Raw genomic sequence first — 25,742 nt, forward strand, 5'->3', positions numbered from 1 at the left:
AAAAGCCACAATGAGATATCACCTCATACCTGTTGGAATGGTATTGTCCAAAAGACAAAAGACAACAAGTATTGGTGAAGAAGTGGAGAAAGAAACCCTAGTGCAGTGTTGGTGGGAATGAAAGTTGATACAACCAATATGCAAAACAGTAGGGAATTTCCTCAATACAAACAGAACTACCATATGATCCAGTAATCCTATTTCTGGGTATATATCAGAAGGAAATGAATTCACTATCTCAAGGAGATAGCTGGACCCCCATGTTCATTGCAACATTATTTACAATAGCCAAGATGTGGAAACAAGTGTTCATCAATCCATAAATAGATTATTTTAAAAAGTGAGATAGATACGTACATACACGTATTTGAATATTATTTAGCTAGAAAAAAGGAAGAAATCTTGTCCTTTGTGACAACATGGGTAGACTTTGAGGGCATTAGGCTAAATGAGTCATATAGAGAAGTCATATATAGAGAAGACATATGTTATATGATCTCACGTATATGTGAAAACTAAAAAAAAAGTCATAGAAACAGATTATAGAATAATGTTCATCATAGGTAGGGGCTAGGGAGATGGGGAGATGCTGGTGAAAATCTCCAAACTTCCAATTATAAGATGATGAGTAAGTTCTGGGGATCTAATATTCAGCATGATGACTATCTTAACAATGCTGTATTATATACTTGAAAGTTGTTGAGAGAGTAAATCTTCAATACTTTCACCACACAAAAAAGGTAATTATGTGAGGTGATGAATATGTTAATGAACATTATTGTGGTAATCATTTCACAATACATACACGTACCACATCATCGTGTTGTATACCTTAAACTTATACAATGTTATATGTCAATTGCATTTCAATAAAGCTGAAAAAAAATGGGCACTGGTTTCCAAGCATAACCAATAAATTTTCCTTCAAATTCCATTTTGGAACAAACAGTTGTATAGTATCAAGGCATAGTAATACCCAAGCCTAAAAACTTATTCTTAATGTTGATCACCTAACAGGAGATATTTTAACATATTATCAGGCTCAATTTTTAAATATCATGCCTCTGGAGCATGAATAGACAAATAGACCAATGAAATGGACAGTTCAAAAGCAGACATATATGTATGCTAACCATAGCATTTCAGATCTATGGAGAAGATATATTTATGTCATTTTTTCCCCCTCAGAATCCTCCAGTAACTTCTTAGCCCAGGACAACTCAATTCAACATTACTCTGATTAAATCTGGCCCAATGAACTGTCCACTTCCTTATAATCCTCAAAGTGGACATAAGCTGGTTTAAGAAGAAATCTTATTTGGCACTATCCTTTGAACATCAATTGTTTTGTTTATCCATGTACAGGTAAGTATTACACATGTTATTTGAAAAAAGATCCCGAATTATGGGTTCCTCCCCAGCGCTGTGAGACATGCAAACCCAGTATTTAGAAATAAAGTTTTTTGAATATTAGAAGAAAAACAACTACAAACAGCAAATGTTGGTAGTGGTAGTGTGGTGATAACAACCCATTATTATTCAAGAACACACAGGTTTCCATCATTAAAATATTCTATTAAAAAGCCCAACTTATTTATAACCTTCATTTGTGGGGAAGCCTGGGGCATGAGAGGAATAACTAATTTATATTTGTGCAATCTCATGTTCTTCTGTAATTATCCGTTGGCACGTATGCCCGTGGTTCTTTGAATTTTTAACATGTCTGGATTTGTACATATACGTCTAGGGAAGTTGCTGGTGTTGTTGACTGTGAATTTCCCTTCCTTAGTGTTTGACCCAACATGGCACCCAGGTTTTTCACTATGCTTCCTTAGGAGCTTGCTCTTTATAAGAAATGGCAGAAGTTGTCTGAAATAGAGGTATGAGACAGTGAAAGAGACTGTGATTCTGGAGGGTGGCAACATTCAGAAAATAATTTTACTCTGCTTTCCCCTTCCAAACCCTGTCTAGACATTACTGAAAATGAATCACAGCCAGGTGACCTACTTGGTCCTCTAATATGTAGTTACCTAAATTTGCAGTTTTATGAATTTTTGACATTTTTTTCTTACTTTCAGGTTCCTTATTTTTTCCTTTCTTTTAATACCTTCCCTCTGCTCTGTCTTCCAGTTTTTTGTTTTGTTTTTGTTTTTGTCCTGAAGAATGATATAAATGGTTCTCTCAACTGTTTTTAGTTACTGCATTCACGATCACTTTTCATGTCTCCATATTTTGGTTCCGTACTATTCCTTTTGGCTAGAATATTTTCACCATCTTTCTTTCCTGGGTTACTTGTATGTATTCTTCAGTGTTCAGCTAAGACACTATCGAATGTACTAAATTGTTTTAAGTTATATGCCCAACTCATATATAAATATCTCCAAATGAATGAATGAAAGCATAAATGAAGCAAATATTCCCTAAATTTTCTCCTTCCTGTATCTTCATCCCCACAATTCCAGAACAAGAGCTATATGTCAGTCTACTAATATATACTAATAGTATGAGCTCTATATCTCACTGCCTCTCTGGGTTCAAATCCTGGCTCTACCCACTAAATAGCAATGTAGTCATTTTTCCTTGTAGCTCAATATCTTCATCCCTGCAATTGTGAGCATAGCAATATTACCTGTGTAGGGTATTTGAGGATTCAATGAGATAATACATGAAGTGCCTAAAATAGCACCTAAGCATGCTACAGAAATAGCTGTTATTAGGAATAAGAGCTCATTTTTTGTATCACATTCACTGCTTTGTCAACTCTACAATTTGATTGTCTACTCAAGTTTTTCCTCAAAGTACAAACTTTTCATGCTATCACAAGAAAGACTGCTCAAATGTGACAGAATGAGAAAATTATGTTTTTTATTTTATCACATAAAATAGTTACACCAAGTTGTCCAAATGCATTGGTGAATTAAAGCTTCCAGCTCTTACAAATTTTTATACATATATCTATGCATTTATAAATACACACATATGTAAAAGATATATATTTTCTTCTAAAATAAAGTGCCCAAATCTTGATATATGGGGGCATAATAGGGAAAAAATCATGAAGTTTAATCAGTTGCAGACTATACTTCCACAATCTAGGAATCTGTTTTATACACATTTATTCAGGGATACTGAACTTCAAACACTCATTCTTTTCTGAATTCTAAGTGAATTAATTTATCCAAAATAATAGAAGTCATGTAGACAATTTAATGAATCAGAGACTAATTTTTTTACTGTGCCCGGCATTAGAGCCTTGGCTCCCCAATGGAAGGGAAATTTAGCTTCATTCTTAATTTTCCTGTTTTTTGGACTGTTGTCTTTCTGCTAAGATGATAAACAGAGAGACAGAGAAATGAATCAGACATCTCCAATTCTAAATCCTCTGTTAGCATTCAGTGAAGTCAGAGTTTGGTGAAAAGTCTCTTAATGTCTTTACATTACCCTGGGCTTGGTGAGAAATGACCTAGAAGGGTTTGAATTGAAGGATCCTTCTGCCTCTTACAATGAAATCTTTTTGAAGCCACAGAAGAAGAATCAGAGTATAGTGATCAAGAGCTCATTGAGAACCCATTCAAATTGAAATGGAACTCTACTACAGTGGAAAACTTTGTGAAAATGTGCTCAAATTTAAGAACAAAATAAGAGTTAAAGAAAAACTAGACAATTTGAGATAATTAAGAAAATCCTCATTTCAAAGAGGAACTAGGGCTCTACTCCCTGCTCCAGTATCTCAGCGGCTTTCCAGAATTTTACTGTATTTTCTATTTCTTTCCACTTTTAAGACGATCATTTGAAGTCTTTGACAAGGAATGGAATGTCAAAATGCCTTAGAAAAGCCTTCAACCTATTCAAGCAAGGTGAGGATGCCTAAAAATAGCTTAATATGAACCCAGCCATTTCAGAATCTCTGGTGATTACAGGTTCAAACTACAATAGAGTGTATCTTATTCAAGCAGGAAAAGGGGAAATTGTCTGCACTAAAATTGCATAAAACACTCTATAACTTTTCAACATATGGGAGACCTGGGAACAATGGGAAGCCCAGACATTTCCCAGAGTCAGTACAGGGAATGGAGTATTTTCTTTTACTTTGGGCAGGGGAAGGGGGAAAAAGGGCAAGAAAGTGTTTCCAATTACCTGGCCTACCTCCATGGGGCTTTTGCAAGAACAGAGCCACTTAACTACTGATTTTGGTGAGCATCTTATTAATGGCTTGCTTGACATGCGTGGTGGAACTGCGTCGCCTCGTCTTGCCCTGGACCATTCTCCTGCGACGCACTTCTCGACACAGCTCATAGAATATCTCAGTGATGTTCCCTTCTCCAGTGCAGGCAGAACACTCATAAAAAGCACAAGCCAATTCTGTGGCTAGCTTCTCCCCTTCTTCAGTACTAACCTGTCTGGAGTGGTCCAAGTCAGCTTTATTTCCAACCAAGATAAGAGTCACATTCTTGGGCTTTTTTATCTCATCCAGGATGTTCTTAAGGGGCAGCACTTCCTCAAAACTTCCTCGGTCAGTAATGTCATAGACCAGCACAAAGCCTTCCCCCCATCGCATGTGTCCCTCTCTCTGAATGGTATCTTCCTGTTGACAAGGAAACAACAGCAATTGGGGAGTTGGAAGTCATCACAATGTGTAGATGCTTTTCATGCCAGTAATGAGTCCTTAATTATTATTCTTTATATTCAGTGTCATTAAAATTTCTTGATTGCCTATAGAAGCTTCCTTTCTCAATCAGTTTGGAATAGGAGTATTAGTTACTCATAGCAGGATATGTCATGGAACTAGAAATGTTCTAACTGCATAGACCTTTAATTTTCTGCTTCTGAGTTTCCTCTTGCCATATCATTAAATCCGTAATTACAAGAAGTATAAAGAAACCATCTTAGTTGGGCACACTGCCTCCAAGGATTTTCATCCCATAGAATTGGCGAGTAGGTAACAGACAAGTAGACCTCACAAAACCCTTTAGAGATCAGATTAAGAGGCACAGCTTAGTGAATGGTTTTGATTTCATTTTTGATTTAATCTCTTTTGCCTTCGGATTCTAGACAGTTGGGTACCAGGGACAGAAAAACAGGGGAAAACTGTAGAGAGAGTCAATCTCAAAGCCAGGGGCTTTTTTTTTTTTTTTTTTTTTTTTTTTTTTTTCTAAACACCTCCCAAATATTATAAAGTCCCAATAATGGTAGAAACTCATCTGAAGTGATTTTCAAAGGAGGTGATCATTCTTTCCTAGGAAAGTTGCACACGAGATTTCAAAATGCACAACTTTCATGGGCTCAAATAACCTTTGCAGGCATGCAAGTCCCTGCCACCTCTCTCTAGAATCAGGGTTGGGTGCCAGAGAAAGCACATATAAGAAGGAGGTGGTGATGAGAAATAAAAGTGTCTTTCTTGGGCTAAATGCTTAAAGTCTTCTTCAGATCATAGGTCACTGATAGAGCACCATAAAACCCTTCAGCTCCCTAATTTTCATTCCTAGTGATCATTTTATTCTTGAGAACTAAGCCTCTCTACAAACCTATCTGCAATCTCAGAACTGACTGCCATCAGGGCAAACTTATATTAGCTTCCTTTGTAATGGATTGTTTGTTGTACAATTATGTGGTTCAAATTTTCAATAGGATGTATTGAGGTTTAGAAAGAATATTACAGGAAAGATTCCTAAAATACAGCATTCTAAAAAGTGATTCTGGGGTTATGTAAGTTTAGAATATAATATATACTGAAATTCTTAAAGATTCATCTTATGGGGCGCCTGGGTGGCTCAGTGGGTTAAAGCCTCTGCGTTCGGCTCAGGTCATGATCTCAGGGACCTGGGATCGAGCTCCACATTGGGCTCTCTGCTCAGCAGGGAGTCTGCTTCCTCCTCTCTCTCTGCCTGCCTCTCTGCCTACTGTCAAATAAATAAATAAAATCTTTAAAAAAAAAAAGATTCATCTTATACATGGGCATGTAAGCCTCTGAGAACTTCCCCAGTAAAAAGAAATGCTTAACTCCATCAGAGCATTTCAGAATACTTAACCATGAACTTCTTAATATTTTGCTATCTCCCCAAAATATATGTGGGTAATTCTAAATGATGTCATGTCAATGTTATGGTATTATCAATCCCCCCTCATCCCACTGAAGTACCCAGTAATTTATATAAGTATGCACACATAAGCTCTTTCAAATATGTGAGTATATGAATAACTAGATAAAGAGAAAAGTCTTTAGGCATCATTAGTTAATTGGAGGAAAGTGTCTTAATTTTGTTCATAGTATGCATGTACACATCTCATTTTTATTTGATCCAGAAAACATTTTAACTGAACCCTTTATTCACCTGACCAGCAGTATCTAATATCTCCATGGTGACAACTTCATCATCAATGGTTGCTTGGTGTCGGTAGGTTGATTCTGAGGGAATGAGCAAAGAAGGAAGGTAAAAAAGTAAATTAGTGCATGATTTAATTTGATCTTTAAATGACAAAGTAGTCACAGAAGTATGTCTGCTTGTTTCACATAAAGGAATGTGCATCCCAGGCAGGAGAGGATGGACGGGCAAGAATGTGCCATCTCTGTACTCTCTGAGCTCCTGGCAGTCTGGGTTCTCATGTGGGAGCCACAGACTTTCAGGACATAACATGGGAGAATCTCTATGTCTCTGCTCATTTTATTCTTCTAGGAGGCCAGCTTCCTGGTGTGTAAAATAGGATCTCTACATCCTAGACTGAGGAAGTGCTTCCCACAAAACGCATGGTACCTTGATACTCCTAGAACTCAGTTTCAGGAAATCACTACTAATGATTGTCCCTGACAAGATGACATATAAACAGGAGCCATTCATTTCCTTCAAGACCTCAACCCTGGAAATGTATTAGACATCAGAGGAGGTAGATAGCCATCCATGTAAAAAATGAGCAAGTAAAGTCATGAGACCCTTGTGGTGGTAGAAGGCCATTGGATCCCATGTTTGGGGGTTGTGTGGGAAGCAGAGGAGGTCTGGGGCACATGGTGGGAGAGGAAACAAAGCAGAGTTCTCCTGCTCATGTTCCCTCTTCAGGGTAGAAAAATGACAACTGCTCAGTACCAGCTGTAGGCTGGTGGGTTAATATCAGGGTGGTCCCCAAGCTCTATGGGGGTGAGAAGTCAGTAGATGCAAGACTTTGGGTGGTCTTAGTGTGCCTTTTACCTCATGAAATGGAAACCAGATGTTAAAATAAATACGAACTGGTGCTGCTCTGTATGAAAACTAGAACAGCTGAAATGCCAAGCTCAGTAAATGATTGACAGAGCTGATGAAGGTCGGGTTGAGGAGCTCTTCCAGAAGGCATCAGTACATGATAAGAAAATTGTAAAAAGTAAAATGTAAGAGAGATGGATAATAGAAATGGACATGTTATTATCTCTTATACAATGAGCTTCAAAGACAATAAAGTACATAAGGGCTGAAAATACTTGAGGATGAAAAAACTGAGAATTTCCCAGGATGAAAGGTCTTGGAACAGTTCAGACCAAAAGGACGTGGGTGCCTGGGTGGCTCAGTCAGTTAAGTGTTTGCCTTTGGCTCAGGTCATGATCCCAGGATCCCAGAATCGAGCCCCACACTGGGCTCCCTGCTCAGCAGGGAGCTTGCTTCTCCCCTGTCTGCCACTCCCCCTGCTTGTTCTTGTTCTCTCTCTCCATGTCAAATAAATAAATAAAATCTTTTTTAAAAAGATGCACCATTGTTAAAAAAAAAATAAGGACTTAAAGAACACACAAAGAAAATCCCATATATAAAACAATCACAGCAAAATTTAGGGATATCAATGATAAAGAAAAATTTTAATGAATATACAAAAAAAAGCACATCACCTACAGAAGGACATGATTCAGACTGACATTAGACTTCTAACCAGCAAAACTGGATTGGAGATCCCAGTGGTGTAAAACAAAGCAATCAAACCACATCAAAAGCAACTGAGAATTACAATTCTAGATGATACCAGTACATTGGGGTGGGCAGGGTGGGGAGAGACAAGAGGCAGATTTGAGTGAGTTAATGTAGTTGTCCTACTCCCGAGGATAACGTCATAAGAAAGCAAAAGGAGAAGTGACTTAAGTATTCAACTTGACAAATCAGAAAAGGAACATAGAATAAATCCAAAAAGATATGAGGAAAGAAGTAAAAGAGAAAACCACAAAAGAAAGAATGACACAAGGTTAACAGAACCAAAGCATGGGGTTTGAAGGGATTTAAAAATAACAAAGGTAGGAGTAGAGATGAAAAAAATCTGGTAATACTGACTCATAAATTAAAAGAGAAGGAGCAATCAAGCACAATTTAGCATAAAAGAAGAAATAACTACATATTCTGATGAAATGAAAAGAAAATAATATTATGAGACATATGCCAACAAATTTCAAACCCTGATAAATTCTCATATTGAAATATGTACGGACAGGCACAGTGAGAACTGGAACACTTAACCCAGTCAGTAACTGATAAGTAACTTAGATATTAATTGTTGATCCCTTCTGATCATAAAAAGCAACTGCATCTGATTGGTTTTAAAGGAGATTTCTATAAACATTAAACAAGTTGTTCTAGAAAATAGAAAAAGGATAATCATCCAATTCCTTTTGTGGGGCATTACGTGACTCTAATAGGAAGTAGTATAAGAGTAGTAAGAGAAAAAGGACAAGAAAATTATAGGCTCACTTTATTCTTGAACGTAGATTCACAAATCCTAAATAAAATATTATCCAATTGAGTTCAATTAGTGTAAAAAGAAAAGTACATCACGATCAGTTAAAGTTTTTTCAGAAATACAAAGAGTGTTTAAAGTCTATCAATGCATTTTTAAAAATTTTTATTTAAATTTCAGTTAGTTTTGTACCTGGTGCTCACCACAAGTGCCCTCCTTAATACCCATGACCCCCGCATCTCCTCTCTGGTAACCATCAGTTTGTTCTCTGTTAAGAGTCTGTTCCTTCTTTTCCCTCTCTTTTTTTTTTTAACCCCTTATGATCATTTGTTTTGTTTCTTAAATTGCACCTATGAGTGAAATCATATGGTATTTGTCTTTCTCTGACTGACTGATTTTGTTTAGCATAATACTTTCTAGCTCCACCCACATCATTGCAAATGGTAATATTTCATTCTTATTTATGGCGGAGTAATATTCCATTACATATACATACACACCACCTCTTTATCCATTCGTCAGACGCTTGGGCTCTTTCTATAATATGGATATTGTTTCTATCAATGAAGTTTAACACAGTAAAGCACTGAATGAGAAAAAAGTGCTAAAGAAAAAAAAATCACATGATTACCTTTACAGGAAGATCTATAGCATAATGAAATTTATATAAGTTTAAGGTTTATGGATACACAGAAAAACACCCTTTTCAAAAAATATGTCATACCTAGTATATACTGCTTAATATTTGAACAAGAATGTTCTAAATGCTTTACTCATATTAATTCGTTTAATCTTCACAAATATCTCTGCAGTAGATATTAGTATTATCTCCCTGTTACACAAAGATATGGAGGCACAACAACATTTAATAACTTGCCGAAGCTCAGACAGAGTAAGCGGTAAGTGGTAGAGTTGACATTGGATCTAAGGAAGATTGGCTTTGGAATGAGGCTTATACCACTATCCTAAAAATCAAACATATTAGATAATATACCTATGGAAAAGAGGAGGCCAATGGTGTCACAATGGGGCATGCAGGAAAAATTAAGTAAAATCATACGAATAATATAGATAATAGTAATAGAAATATATAATATAAAAGAAATAAGTATGCAAAATAATAGAAATGTAATAAAAATTATATAAAGGAATCCTAAGCACATGAATGGTACCATGGATAGATTAACATGATTCACTTAATTCTTTATACCTAAACTACCCAAATCCCCAACCAACCAACCAACCAACCATCCAAATAAACCTGCAAGTTTGTCTCAACAGGGTGATCAGTAAGTCAGTCCTTTTATTTATTTGTTCATTATTCTTTCATTTCTTCATCTCATCAACTATTTTACAGTTCTTTTTTTTACCACAGTTTTTTATTATTTTCCTACAAATATAATCTTCTACCTAAAATACAAACTACAGAAAGGAGGCTTAACTAACTAGCATAACCTAGCCTTCTACCTGCTATAAGCTGTGTCACGATCATTGCCACAGGCATGGCGCACGGCTAAGGTCTTTTCTGAACAGCAAAATTTAAAAAGGAAGTTATGTTCAATATATTTTAATAAACATATTTTCGCAGTACTGTCATTCTGTTTGAATAGGTAATCCGTATGTGGTATGTACAATGATTCTCAATTCTAGAAAATTCTATCCCCCTACTCTTTATGTTAAAGGGGAGATGATTATTTTGTATAATTTTACTCTAAAGTACTATGTATAGCAACTTCTTATCTCTAACTATCTCTAAATGTTCTCTCAACTATTTCTTTTTGCATCTTCAGTCCTCCAGCCTGAGGAGGAGAGAGGCCCAGAAGCAGCAGGCCAGCTAGGATCTATGCCATTTCTGTTTTTTCCACTCCCGTTCTGTGGTGACCTTTGCACTACCTTCCTTTTTAAAGGGGCTGGCATCAGCCCTGAGGCCTGGAAAACAGAGTTCTGGGCTCTCTTCCATCTCTTTACACCAAAAGTTGTCTGACAGACAGGGACATTTTTCTCTGTTGCTTCCATGGTAAATAGGATATGTATTTCAACCACAGAAGGCCACAGTAGGGGGGAAATAAAATATAATGAAAATTGTATGAAGTTGTGTGATTCTCTGGTTGTTTGTTAACTGAAACAAAAATGAAGGAATGCAGGAAATGAGGGAATGTCTGCCACAGACATAGCAGCGGGGAGCAGCAGTGATTTCATCGAAGCTGAGGACTGGTTTCATGCCGTTTTGAGCCTTTTCTCTTTAAGCCTCTTCTCTCTCATTAGAAACCCATATCTTGGGGCACCTGGGTGGCTCAGTGGGTTAAAACCTCTGCCTTCAGCTTAGGTCATGATCCCAGGGTCCTGGAATCGAGCCCCACATCGGGCTCCTTGCTCAGCAGAGAGCCTGCTACCCCCACCCCTCTCTGCCTGCCTCTCTGCCTACTTGTGATCTCTGTCTGTCAAATAAATAAATAAATATTAAAAAAAAAAAAAAAAAGAAACCCACATCTTCACGTCAACAGTGGAAGTATATAGCCCACACAGGCAAAATGTTGTGCCTCCGTGTGCTAACTTTAACGAAGCTAATTTGAATAAATGTACTAAGCACTTTTTGGAATTAAACTCTACTATTCATTCCAAAACATAAGAGAAAATGTGTATGTGTGTGGAGAGTAGACACACATTTTAGTTTGTTCCTACTAACCTGAAATGAAGATTAGGAGTCTTTTTTTTTTTCTTTTTCTTTTTAAAGGGAAGAGGGGTGATTGTTTAAGGCATATATCTAAATGAAACAAAATAATATACACCATAAGACCAATATAAGTTTCAAGATGGAATTTGGTACATTTTAAAATTCGAACTGGGGAGCCTAGGTGGCTTAGTCATTAAAGTGTCTCCATTCCGCTCAGGTCATGATCCCAGGGTTCTGGAGTGGAACCCCGCATCAAGCTCCCTGCTCCGCCTTCTTCTCTCCTTCTCCCACTCTCCCTGCTTGTGTTCCTGCTCTCACTATCACTCTGTCAAATAAATCAATAAAATCTTAAAAAAAAAATGTGCCAAATTTTACTGTGTAGGAGCAATGCGTGATTTAAAACTTGTATTCAGTAATATTTTTATAAGTAGTAGTAGATTTTGTACACGCTAAGAGAAGTTGATACTCAACGGATGTTGTAGATGGTTAATCCTTTTACTGATTTAGCTTTTTTGCAAATTTCAACATATTAATATAGACATTTAGCCGGTACAGTAACAACAGCGGTTAGTAATGCTGATTTATGCTACAGTGAAAATTGTACTGACTTGAGTTCTATTACTGGTCTAAACACAAACCAGCCCCATAATCTTGAATAAATTTACTTTGCTGGACTTATTTCCTTATTCGTCAAAGGACGATCTCAATGTTCCTCACTGTGCCGATATTGATTGGTTCCATGAGCTGGCTAAGCACTTATGCTTTAGTCTCGAGTTCAGAGAATTTATTCTGGGTGTGTCTCTCTCTTGTATAAGACTTTCTTTCCAAACAGAGGGTACTGTCATGCAGGAAGGAAGAGCAAATCAAAAACCCCAAGTGCCAGTGGATCTGTCTCCCAGTTCCTATCCTTGTTCCTGTCTGAGTCTTTATTCATGAGACAGAGACTCCATTATCCATTCAAACACAGAGTATGGTGCTTCCAATATAGTGGTAGTAGTGGTAAGTGCTGACTTGTGGTCTCTCTCTTCTTCCCCAAACATCCATCTCTTTCTCTCTCACATACACACACACACACACACACACACACGCGTGCGCGAGCGCACGCCCACACACACGGACGCACAACTAGCACCATCTAAGCCTTTGTCCCTATTCTCTGCCATGATCAACGCTCTCTAAGGGGAATAGAACTCTCAGAAGTAGGGATTCAGTTCTTGGGGATCTAATCAGAACCTAATCATTCTCTTTTAAGCAGAGAATGTTACCCTCACCACCATCGGGGGGTTCTTGTTCCGATGGTTTGAGCCCTAAACCTCACAGGCTTCACTTCTGGTTTTCAAATGCTACTTAGACACCACCTCTGGTCTCTAACTAACATTTCACTGGTCCATAGTGAAATGAGAAAAATGTAAGGAAAACTAAAATTGCCCAGTATAAAGAATTGAATGTTTTTTTCCTTAGCTTATATCCTTCAAACCATTTGGATGTGCAAAGTATTTGCTTCTTTTATGAAACACAAGTGCAAACAGACCGTGGGTTTTGTTCCCTCTCACCCTCTCTCTCGCCCGTGCTTGCATCCCTAATGGCAGTTCTTCTCATGGGGGAAAAAAAAAAAGAGCAAACCCCACCAAAACATGGTCTGGGAATCATTTACTATCATGGCAGCAAATTTCCTTCACAGATTTACCTCAGAGCAGTAGATACTCCAATTTTGAAACATTAAATGGTGTTCACAGTCTTCAGTTTCTTTTTTTTTTTTTTTTAAGATTTTATTTATTTATTTGACAGACAGAAATCACAAGTAGGCAGAGAGGCAGGCAGAGAGACAGGAGGAAGCAGGCTCCCCGCTGAGCAGAGAGCCGGATGCAGGGGTCAATCCCAGGACTCTGAGATCATGACCTGAGCTGAAGGCAGAGGTTTTAACCCACTGAGCCACCCAGGCACCCCATAGTCTTCAGCTTCTAAAGGAGCAATAATTCTGTCACAAGTTGACAGCACTGAAATATTAAGAAAATTTTTTCCCTTCCTTTCTTTTATTGAAGTATAATTAACATACAGTGTTATAGTATGTTTTTGAGGAAGGCTCTGAATTCAGAACTCAAGACTGGCTTTTGCAAATATGCCACTTGCTTTTTAATGGGCGCTTTCCCTTTCAGTGGTGGTTTTGAAACTTTGTGATAGTATGAAGTCAAGCCCCGGAAATCTTGATTCATCTTGAGTCAAATAGATGGGGAACACCTGTAGGCTAGAATATTGGTAACTTTCAGCACACACACACACACACACACACACACACACCCCAGTTTCCAGGGTGAGTTAATGAAACCTTCACCTGGAAGTGAGTCATAAACCTGATCATCGCTCTTGTTGCTTAGCAGCAGTAATCCTTTTTAAGCAGTACGGTACAAGGTCACTCAATACACTTTCATTGTTCTTAGTGAAGGAAGCCTGTATTATAAATAACTGATGCGGGCAGATTTCTATTAACAGCAGTTGTTTTTCAGGAGGAATAAAACAAAAGGGACAATGACAATGGTTCACCTAAAACTGATTTAAAATAGTAACACTGGTTACTGGAACACATTCAGAAAGGTAAAAAAAAAAAAAAAAATCATTTTTTATAAGCTTCTTCATTTGTTGAGATATACTGGGATTGCTAAGTAAAAATCAGGATTTTTCCACTGAACTTCCATAAAGCATTACGATTCTCAGGAACTTTGTAAAGCTTAGATAAGTAATGAAATAAAAGAGGAGAGTATTTATTTATGTGAAGCAAAAAATAGATAGCAAATGATTTTTTAAAACCAGGTGCATTTTTGATCCAAATATGTCATTTTAAGATTAGATTGTGGCTATGTTAAAAATGTTAAAAATTGTTAATGTTGAAAAACTATTTAAAAGCAAAAACAGGGGTGCCTAGGTGGCTCAGTCGGTTGAGCGTCTGCCTTCAGTTAGATCATGTTCCCGGGGTCCTGGGATCAAGCCTCACATTGAGCTCCCTGCTTGGCAGGGAGCCTGCTTCTCCCTCTCCCTCTGCCCTCCCCCTGCTTGTAATCTCTTTCTTTCTGTCAAATAAATAAATAAAGTCTTTGAAAAAATGAAAGCAAAAACAGAGAAGTAAAGATTAATAAATGTAGAGGCATGTTATTAGATTTGAAAAAAAAAAACTGAATAGTGTAAAGATGTTAGTCTTCTCAAAGTAATTTATAGTTTTAATGCAATTCCAATCAAAATCATGTCATGTTGTGATAAAGTTTTAAAAATTGGCCTGGAAGGATAAACTAAAAATCCTAGCCAAGATAATTGTGCAGAAAGTTAGAGAAAAAGGATTTTCTCTACTCTGTGTCAAAATGTTCCGCAGAGCTCAATTATCAGAAGAATGTGGAACTGGGGGTGGATATAAAAGGCAAATATAGAGCCATATCCAAGGGTAAATGAGTCAATGTATTAAAAACAAACAAACAAGCAAACAAAAAACAGCTTTGGCAGTAGCCTGGGCAAAGTGGGGACTATTTAGTAAATAATAGCAGGACGATTTGGCAACTATTTGGAAACACTGTTGGATCTTCGGTCTGTACTTTCACAAAAACAAGTCCCAGATTAAAAAATTATAAATTAAATAAACTCTTAGGTCACTCTGCATTCACGTCTGTTGTAGTACTTATCACCATCTGACCTCTCTTTGTTTATTGACTCTTCTGTCTTTACTAAACTGTTAGCTCAAAAGAGCCAGAGGCTTTTTCTTTCTGTCTGTTGGTTTATCCTCAGCACTGGCAATGATCTGACACATTTAAGAATATTTGTTGACTGGATGAATAAAAGCAATGAAAGGAGGCAAAAAGGGAAAGAAATCTCCCTTTTAGCCTAAAGTATGTAAGTTTGGAGTCATAACTAAACCAAACAGAATGAAATTAAAAAAAAAAAAGTAATAATCTTTGCCCTTTTTACTCTTCTGAGTAAGGCCAGCTCAGCCTGGACTCTGGGCCTGGTAATGAAACGAAGGACGCATGTTTCTCCAGCCTCCTCTGGATACAAAGTTGTTGCCCTTTACAGACCCAGCCGGTGTCCCTAAAGCATAAAGAACAAAAACTCAAAGGATTAATTTGGAATAAAATCTGAAGCTTAAATTAGAACCCTTGGATTGTCAGCACCATTTTGAGGATGAGGACTAAGCTGCTATCTAATAATCACTCGTTTTGACTACTTAAAAAACCTGATGATTGCTTCATACAATATTATGCTGCTTTCAAGCTCTACAGACACCAATTTTTATTGCCCCTTTTTTTCTTTTTTTAAATTTTTTTAAAAAAGATTTTACTTATTTATTTGACAGAGATCACAAGAAGGCAGAGAGGCAGGCAGAGAGAGACGGGGAGGCAGGCCCCTTGCTGAGCAGAGAGCCCGATGCAGGGCTCTATCCCAGGACCCTGGGATCATGACCTGAGCTGAAGGCAGAGGCTTAACCCACTGAGCCACCCAGGCACCTCTCTTTTTTTCTTTTTTAAATAGACTTTAATCAAATTCTTTGGACAGAAATAGAGTTTATTTTTATATTTTCCCCGAATCAGTGTTCGGAAGGTTTATTTTCTTCTGATACTCCCCTCAGCGTGCCAGTTTATTTCAAACCAGGTTAGCCTTGGCCACTGTGTCCTCCTTCTCCCACTCGAATGATGCTAGCTTTCCTGATGTGAGGGCATCGTGTTGTACCCACTTCCTTCCTGGCTCTGGTCTTCCTCTATGTATGAAAATCCTGTGCAGTTACAAGCTCAGACAGTCTGAGATACATGTCCAGCTTCTTGAAGGGCTTCTTTGCCTGATTTGATGAGATACTTCCCAAATAGCTGGTAGGTGCTTCAAAATGTTACAACAGAAAAAGTCATCGCCTCTTTTGGCTCATAAACTCTCACTGGAAAGGAGGAAACAAAACTTGACCTACCGAGAGTGGGATCATATTCCCAGATGAACCGTTTGGTCAGGAATCTCACTACAAGAGCTGTGGAAAAGAAAAGAGCAACATTTCAAACAAATTTGTTAATTTCTTGCGGTTCTTATCCTTGCACAGAAAGAGAAGTAGCCCATACAACTAGAGTGTCTTACATTTCTTGGCATAAAAAGACCCAATGCATTTATTCATGTTTGTTCAAGAGTTTTTTCAATTTCATATGGTGGTCTAAAAATTGGTGCAAAGTCTTAATGGTGCATTAATGAATGGGTTCGATTTGTTCCTTTAGTTACAGGGTTAAAACAAGCAAGCAAAGAAAGACATCACAACGTGAAAATGCTCACTCATAACATTTTTAGCAAAACAATGAATTTAGATATAAAGTATCACAATACAGGTGTCTAGAGATTGAATACTGATAACGACTAACAACAGTGAATTGAAAACCCAATGATTTTTAACTGCAATGGAACGATCACTAGCTGGTAATTTGTATTATCAGAGAAACAGATATTTAAGGGACGCCTCGGTGGCTCAGTCAGTTAAGCGTCTGACTCTTGATTTCTACTCAGGTCATGATCTCAGGGTTGTGAGATCGAGCCCCATATGGGGTTCCATGTTCAGTGGAGACTCTGTTTGAAATTTTCTCCCTCTGTCCCTCCCCTACTCATGTGCATGCACACACACTCTCTGTCTCTCTCTAAGTAAAGGAATAAAATCTTTTAAAAAACAACAGATATTTAATCTTACAGATTTCATTAGTCACTCATTAAAGCTCATCAGAGGTGACACTGATGAAATAGTACAGTCAGAGGTAGGGTCTGGAACCATGTGAAACACTTTACTTGCATGATCCTCTCAACCTTATTTCATCCCTATGAGGCAGATATTATGATTGTTCCCATTTTTCAGGTAAGGAAACTGAGGCTCTGACCACTCAACAAATTTCACTCAGTCACTTAGCTAGTTGGTGACCAAGTTAGGATTTGAGCTCAAGCAGTCTGTTTCCAAGGCCTGTGATTTATCCACTGTTCTCAACTTAATTTAAGGCCAGGCCCTCCAGATAATACTTGACTGGAAGCTGGTGACAGGAGGAGAACTGGCCTAATGCGTGGGCTCCACTGTCCTTAAAAACCAGTGGGACACATGCTCGACATCTTCCTATAGAAGTATTGAAAACAGTGGTTCTTAACCTCCTTAAAAAATTTTTTTTGGAAAGGGGTGTCACAGACACTTTGAAAATGGAACAAAAGCTTGGACTCTTTTACCTGGTAAAATGTATATACACACATTTTGGCAGATAATTTCAACACGCTAATGAGGACTTCCTGGGATCCCACCGAACCCTCACTAGAAAATCAATGTCTATCATATTTTGTAGTTTTAAAATATCTATTATTAGAATATTTTTATTTTTACCAAAATGTCCTGTATGTAGTAGGCTATTTCTTCCTTGACGAAATAGAACTAGTTAGTTGGAAGTTGCTATTAGTCTGTCCTTTGTTGCCACTGTAGGATCAACAGAGAAGTATATCACCCTTACCATAGTGTCTTATGGGAGAGATCACAGGCAAATTGCAATGAGAACCTCATAAAACAGACCACAAACATATGTGGCTTGGCTGGATACTGAAGTAGCAATGTTCTTTCTAATTACAGAGTGTGAGTCTGAATTGAAGCCAAAATATTTGCAGTGCCTAAAGTAGCAAGGCCACTGACCCTATAATACTTCCCACAGTAAGTGTACTTGTGGTTTTATCTGCAATTTTCAGAGTCTGTCACTGTTCACCCTCTCAAGAATGCATTTTTTTTTTGCGTGTAAGAAGCAGTAAGCAGTAGAAGATATTTTCCTGTTTTAAAATTAGCATGTTAGTGAACATAATTGCTGACCGTATTCATAGTTCACCTTTTGTTAGAGATATGTAGTTTTAACTCTAAAAGTTTCACTGTGAAAAATACACTTACCAGACATCTTTAAACAATGAGGTAGTAAAATTCCTAAAGTTTCACATAACTGAAGCTTGAACTTCCCCAATTCTAAGACCATTTAAAGTTCAATTATTTCTCAAAGAAATCTTTCTAAAATGTATTTGACACTCGATGGCCCTTCCAAACTGAGTATATGAATCATTTAAAAATGTCCCAATCTTAGTGAACTACCTGGATTAGCGTCCTGTGCAGTTACGCAGTAATACTGTGAGAAGCCATAGAATGGTCGAGGCAACACAATTCTGGAATGCTAGGGCTTTAAATAGTTCAGCTTTTGAATACACACATTCATACACACACATACCTTTTTCTTCCCTCAAATACCATGGTTTTCTCTTCTTTGTTTTTTAAAGATTTTTTAAAAAATTATTTGTTTGAGAGAGAGAGGGAGAGAGCATGCATGAGAAGGGGGAAGGGGCAGAAGGAGAGGGAGAAGCAGACTCCTTGTTAGTAGGGAGTGTGACCCGGGGCTCAATCCCAGGACCCCAGGACCATGAGTTGAGCCGAAGGCAGACACTTAACTGACTGAGCCACCCAGGAACCCCCAGCTTTCTCTTTTTGCCACAGTCACTGGGACCCGAGACCACCTCCAATAACCAACCCATTGGAATCTCCTTTGTTACTTTCGTTTTTCTAAAGACCAATAAGCCGTATTAATAAGCTTGTTAGAATTTTTTCTCATATTAAAGTAGCTCTGGGGTTGGATTCTAAGGAAGCTGTTCTATGAATATAATCAGGATTCTGGTGACTTTTGAGATGTCATGTTTGTTGTTGAGAAGTTGTTCCTGCTCACTGATGGGTTATTGGCTCAGGTTCAGGGAGCCACCTTCTAATGGGGCAATGTTGCTAGGATTTATCAATAAAATCAATCTAAACATTTCTAATATTTTTTGAGTTTCACATTATTTTATGATGGTTATTTTAACAATAGGATCATATTTTTTTTTACTCAGTATTTTTTTTTTAAGATTTATTTATTTATTTGAGACAGAGAGCACAAACAGAGGGAGAGGGAGACAAGAAGTCTCCCCACTGAGTGGGGAGTTTGATGTGAGGCTCAATCCCAGGACCCTGAGACCATGACCTGAACTGAAGTCAAGAGTAAGATACTTAACTGACTGAGCCACCCAGGCGTCTGAAATTCAGTCTGTTTCAAATGCAATAAAAAAACGTCAAAACCACATTGAAAAATTGACATGCATTATGTTTATATTTTTTTAAGATTTTATTTATTTATTTGACAGAGATCACAAGTAGGCAGAGAGGCAGGCAGAGAGAAAGGGGGAAGCTGGCTCCCCACTGAGCAGAGAGTCCAATGTGGGGCCCGATCCCAGGATCCTGAGATCATGACCTGAGCCAAAGGCAAAGGCTACCCACTGAGCCACCCAGGTGCCCCCCTTATGTTTATTCTTAAAAGACACGCTTTTATCTCCTCACACACAGATTATTCATGGAAAAGATAAATGCATTGTCTATATTTTTATTTTCAAAAATATTTTAATTTAAAATTATTATTCTAAAGAATGAAAATAACCTTACATCTGTGGAAGTGTTATCTGTTAAAGTCTCTATTATTTCCACTGGGTCTGAGGTGCTTGCTGACATTCACCATTTACTGATGGAACCATAAAACCTCAGTATTACTTACCCACAAATTTGATTATAATTTTATTAGGAGATATAACTTTCATAGGGGATATATCTTGCCATGTCTCCCCTCCTCCGCCACTACCACTCACATCACATGATTTCACCTGTCAAAGATAATACAGTTGCTTCCTCAATGGGGCCCCTCCTTCAGCTGCACCCTCAAAACCCCCCCAAACTACTCTTCACACAGATAATGTCTCTGCCAGAACTTAAACCATCTCATGCCACATCTTTTCCTCAAATTCTCCCTGACCTCATCTCATTGAATAACTATTTATTGACTGCCTACTTGGTATCAGGTTCCGTTTTAGGAGTTTGCAATAATCCAGTAAACAATTCAAAGATCTCTGACCTTACAGAGCTTCTATTCTCCTAGGAAGAGACAGATAAAAAATAAAAATAAGAAATAAGAACTATAATACATTAGAGGCGGTAAGTGCTATAAGATAAAAGAACAAGGTAAAGGGATTTGGCATTGGGGATGATGGTGTAAGAGTTATTATTTAAGACAGGATAATCCTCACTGGAAAGGTAGTATAAGAAAGAGATGAGAAGGGGCACCTGGGTAGCTCAGTGGGTTAAGGCCTCTGCCCTCGGCTCAGGTCATGATCCCAAGGTCCTGGGATCGAGCCCCGCATCGGGTTCTCTGCTCCGCATGGAGCCTGCTTCCTCCTCTCTCTGCCTACCTCTCTGCCTACTTGTGATCTCTGTCTGTCAAATAAATAAATAAAATCTTAAAAAAAAAAAAAAAGAAAAGAAAAAGAAACAGATGAGAAGATGCCTGAGGGACAGTGCTTGAAGGAGAGGGGATAGCCAATGCAAGCAAACAGGTTAAAGCAGGACTGTGTGCTTGACATGGTCAGGGAACAAAAAGCAGGCCGGGGTGCCTAAGGCAAAATGAACAATAATGCGTGTAGCTGAGGATGAGGTCATTTCCTGCCACTCTCCTAGTCACGCATTCCACTACTTCTACTACTGTTAATCAACACCACCACCACCACTAATAATAATAATAACAACTGAAATTTTATTTATTATTATGATGATGATGATTTTACTTGATTCTTTCTTTAGAATTTATGCTTGTGAGGACATTACATTTGTTTAATTTATCACTGTCTTCCAGTTTCTAGAACAGTGTCTGACACAGAGTAGACTGCAAAATACTTGTTAAATGGATGGAAAAGATCCATCAATCCGTGTCACAGTTCACTCTCTTGGCAGTGAAATAATAACCAGGCACTGAAAGAAGAAGCAACACAAACAAGGCAAGAGAATTCACAACAGAACCATGCCACGTTTCCATAGCTTTTTCTTGAAAGGTTATATAAATATACACTCTGAAATGCCTTCTAATGGGTATTTCAAAAGCCTTCTACAAATTATACTTCTGTAGTTTATTTAATGAGTTAATGAAAAATTGATTTAATTCTCTCTTGAACACCTGTCCTCTCCATCCCAACTATCCTGAGCAAAGGTTTTTCTTTTGAGGTAAATTGGTGGTATTGGTAACATTTACATTTGCCAGCACTCTGATGTATGATCTTGTTTTCCCTGAAGTTTTGAGGTCTGACATATTTGACTGGTTGCAAGCAAGTTCTGCTTTCTGAAATATCTTATTTTCTTCCCAGTACCTTGAAACTAAATAAGTCAAACATGTCTAAAAGTTAATCTAGAGAAGAACATTTTGCTCGATACATTACCTACTTGAATAACTCTTCATTATATGTGGTTTTCTTTTTTATTACTGGAACTGAATTTCATGATTATCTATGAAAGCTGGTTTCTAACAAAATGGAAAATTCACTAAGTAGAGTTTGAGCCAAGGAAATATTATTTAAAGTGACATTAATGTAATAATTCAATAGGATAATATTTCATTGATAAGCAAATGCTAAAAGGCAACATTTCTCTGTTAAAATAGTTATGCCACTTTAAAAAATTAACAAGTCTGGGGCTAGTTATTCAAAATAAGTTCTGATGTCATTATCAAGATGAGGAAAACATCAAAAGTACCAACTTTAATGATCAGAATAATATTTTATGAAAATTGATGGGATATGATCTGTATAGCAAATCAACTTTTAGAAAGAAATGAATTTTTCAAGGTAAATGAAAACTAACACACATGCTAGCCTTAAAAATGAACCATGAGAGACTATGGACTCTGAAGAACAGTCTGAGGGGTTTGAAGTGGCGGGGGGGTGGGAGGTTGGGGTACCAGGTGGTGGGTATTATAGAGGGCACGGCTTGCATGGAGCACTGGGTGTGGTGAAAAAATAATGAATACTGTTTTTCTGAAAATAAATAAATTGGAAAATAAATAAATAAATAAATTTTTAAAATATACTCAAGAGAGTATAGTTCTGACAGAACTTTCAGAACTTTTTGAAAGTTCTGATAGAACTTTCAAATGTTAAACTGTTTAGGCTTATAGTCTTAAAACAGTTCTTGTGATGCCATTATTTTTCACCTACATGGTTTATGAAATAACCTGATTAATAATGTTTATAATACAATTGTTTTATAGATCCTTAAGGATGTATGACCTCCTAAATATTTGTGATTATTGTTCTTCTCTACAGGTCTGTTAAAAAAGTATCCTTAATATAAAAATCTAGTCCTTTTGTCTGAAGGGAACTTTCCTGACTGAGGTGTATTGAATGCTCTACCACTTAAAGCAGTTACCAATCACCTGTCCTCTTCAAACTTAGGCTTTTTCATCTATAATATATAGTAATTATATAGTATATTATATATTATATACAATATATATCAGTATATTAAACTATATATAATACATACATAGTCATAATATAATATATATTATATTATATATGGTACATATACATATTATATATTATATAACACCATATATATGGTATATATGGTACATATATAATATATATAATAAATAGCAGACTATAAATAGTAATATACATAGTTATAATATAGTACTATATATAATATAATATATATTATATATAATTATATATAATATATGGCTATATAATATAAAATGATTCCCTTTCTTCCCCTGATCCTCATATACCTTTGCAACCTGAATTTCAATCACTTCCTGATGCTTACAACGGCCCTCCAGTTTGATTGTACTACTTAATATCATGCACGCTCATCTCTTCATGCATCTAATCGTGTTGTCCCTGCCGCCTTGAAAGTCCTTATCCAACTAATAAAATCCTAGTCACCCTTCAAAATCTAGTTCAAATATAATCTCCTTTGTGAAACCCTTCTTTTCTTTCTGTATCAGTTAGTTATTGCTGTTGATTAAATACATCCCCAAACTCAGCAGCATGTAACAGTGAGCATTTATTATGGGAAAATTATAATTTGCTTATGGAACTGTGGTCAACTGATTGTTCTGGAAAAAGCCAGGTAATATGTTTTCAAACTTGTTTCAAATGGCCAGTTCAGATTTTTTTAGGACAGGAAAAGAATTTCTGTGTCAATTAAGAGTACCTCAAAAAACACTGTTTTGGTTTTTTTTTTTTTTTTAAGATTTTATTTATTCATTTGAGAGAGAGAGACAGAGAGCACAAGCAGGGGGGAAGAAAAGAGGGGGAGAGAGAAGTAGACTCCCTGCTGAGCAGGAAGCCCAATGTGGAGCTGGATCCCAGGATCATGACGTGAGCTGAGGGCAGACAACTTAACGGACTGAGCCACCAGGCACTCCAAAGAACATTGTTCTTCACTTGACTTCCTCTTGAATTCTGCCTATAATCCTGTTTAACACACTCTTGGTTTTATATATGCTCAAAGATGGTGCTTGTTATCTCCCACATTCGTATCATAAGAAAAAGTTATTATAAACATGTATTAAGTGATGGGTATGGTTTTCATTCTGTAACCAGCAGGACCTTCATAAAAAATGGTTACTTTTAAGTTGTAAGACCAGGTAGCTTTGAAGTATTTAATGTCTTTAATGACCGTCCACTGAGAGTCTGCTAAGTTCAGAACAATTACGTCCCAGAGTTTGAATTATTCTGTGAAAAACAAACAACTTTTTTTGTTATAGAAAAAGAAGGCAAACGTGGCTAAAACAGCCACAGTCGTAGTCCACAATGGGTTATGAGTATACTCAGAGTTTGTTATCCAAATCATTGTTCTCTTCTTTTACAGCATTTTCAGTGTTTAAATAGAATTCTTAATGCTTGAAAATTACATGAAGATATTATAATAACATACACAGTGCCTTAAGTGTGAAAGTTCTCAAAATCAGGCCACAGCTAGGAGATCAAGCAGCTCTCTTCCCCTCTTCTCCTCCTTACCATTACAGACTTACAATGGGATTACTTGGCCAGCTGAGAACCGGAGGCAGAGATATGTCAGCCCAAGTCTACATTGGTGGCCAAATCAACACTAAATTGCTTTTAGTTTGAATTTTACGAACTATAGGTAAAAGTCACAGTAAAGTATTTGAAAAATAATTAAAAAAAAAAGAAGGATGAGAGAGTTTCATACCACTTGAGAACTGTTTTCTCAGTTCACGAAACACATCAATTTAAGTAATATCATGAAAATTAGAGTGGGAAAACATTTAAAAATAAATGCAGTATTGTTAGTATTGCTACCCACCTTCCTTCAGTGAGTGTGCACGGTTAGGTCAGGTGTTAGTTGATCCTTGAACAACACAGGTTTGAACTGTGTGGGTCCATTTATACGCACACCTTCCCTGTTCTTTTCTTTTCTTTCTTTTTTTAAGATTGTATTTATTTGACAGGGAGAGAAAGAGCACAAGCAAGGGGAGCAGCAGGCAGAGGGAGAAGCCGGCTCCCTACTGAGCAGGGAGCCCGATGTGGGGTTTGATCCCAGGACCCCAAGATCATGACCTGAACTGAAGGCAGACACTTAACTGATTGAGCCACCCAGGCACATCAATCTATGCACATTTTTTTCAATAAATACAGTACAGTACCAGAAATGTATTTTCTTTTCCTCACAATTTCTCTAACAATATTTTCTCTAGCTTACTTTATTGTAAGAATATAGTATCTACTACATAACATACAGAATATGTATTAATGGACTGTTAAGGGTATTGGTAAGGCTTCTGGTCAACAGTAAGCTATTGCTTACGTTTTTGGGGAGTCAAAAGTTATACATGAATTTTCAACTGCGCGGGAAGTTGGTGTCCTTCACCCCGCTTCAATAAGAGCCAACTGCATGTCTTTACCCTTCACTGCCCTACAGCACAGAGTTGATATAAATGTATATCCATATGCTTATGCACATGTATCTGTGCACACCGGTGAAGACACTGAAGCTCAGACTATTTACAATTATTCCTGAAATGCATGACCCCCTTTCAGTGCCCATCAACCCTGACTCAATCAGCAGAACCCCCTCTTTCTACAGATGAGGAAATTGTCATCAGACAGCTGACGAATCATGCCGATATGAGGCTACTAAACTCTTCATTGGAAAAATCTGGGGGTGAAAATTGTATGTACTCTACAAATAAGGTGCATTTTGAAGAATATACACTGTGTAGTCACAAACACTGCTTTCAATACAAAAGAAAAGAACTGAAACCCTGAAATGTTTCTAGGAAAATGTGACTCTGCAGACATAAGCTTCTGAACATTCATGAGATTCTTTTCTTTTCTCCATGTGGAGCACTAACACTGTTCTTCTCATTCCATAATCCAGGGTGTATAAAGACATCAACACAAGACACTGTAGTCCTCCTCATGATACAATTTTGCTTCCTCATTTTAATGTTGTTCACTGTTTCTTTAAGGTGTCTTTTACAGTTTATTATTACTATTATTTTAAAAAGAGTGCAGA

General features: G+C 37.3%; 1 protein-coding gene across 2 annotated transcripts in view; it reads right to left on the reverse strand.

Annotated features, from left to right (window-relative positions):
• Window positions 1-2,840: 2,840 nt before the first annotated feature.
• Window positions 2,841-25,742, reverse strand: part of RERG (RAS like estrogen regulated growth inhibitor) — a 117,898-nt gene continuing 94,996 nt past the window's right edge. For both annotated transcript variants that reach the window (XM_044227970.1, XM_044227971.1), the window contains exons 3-5: window positions 16,290-16,346; window positions 6,333-6,406; window positions 2,841-4,585 (exon numbers count right to left, since the gene is read on the reverse strand). In XM_044227970.1, coding sequence (XP_044083905.1) covers window positions 4,178-4,585; window positions 6,333-6,406; window positions 16,290-16,346 — 539 coding nt within the window. In that variant the 3' untranslated portion in view covers window positions 2,841-4,177. The remainder of the gene's footprint in view (window positions 4,586-6,332; window positions 6,407-16,289; window positions 16,347-25,742) is intronic.

The sequence above is a fragment of the Neovison vison genome, chromosome 12, assembly GCF_020171115.1.
Source record: "Neovison vison isolate M4711 chromosome 12, ASM_NN_V1, whole genome shotgun sequence".
In the NCBI taxonomy this organism is placed as follows: Eukaryota; Metazoa; Chordata; class Mammalia; order Carnivora; family Mustelidae; genus Neogale; species Neogale vison.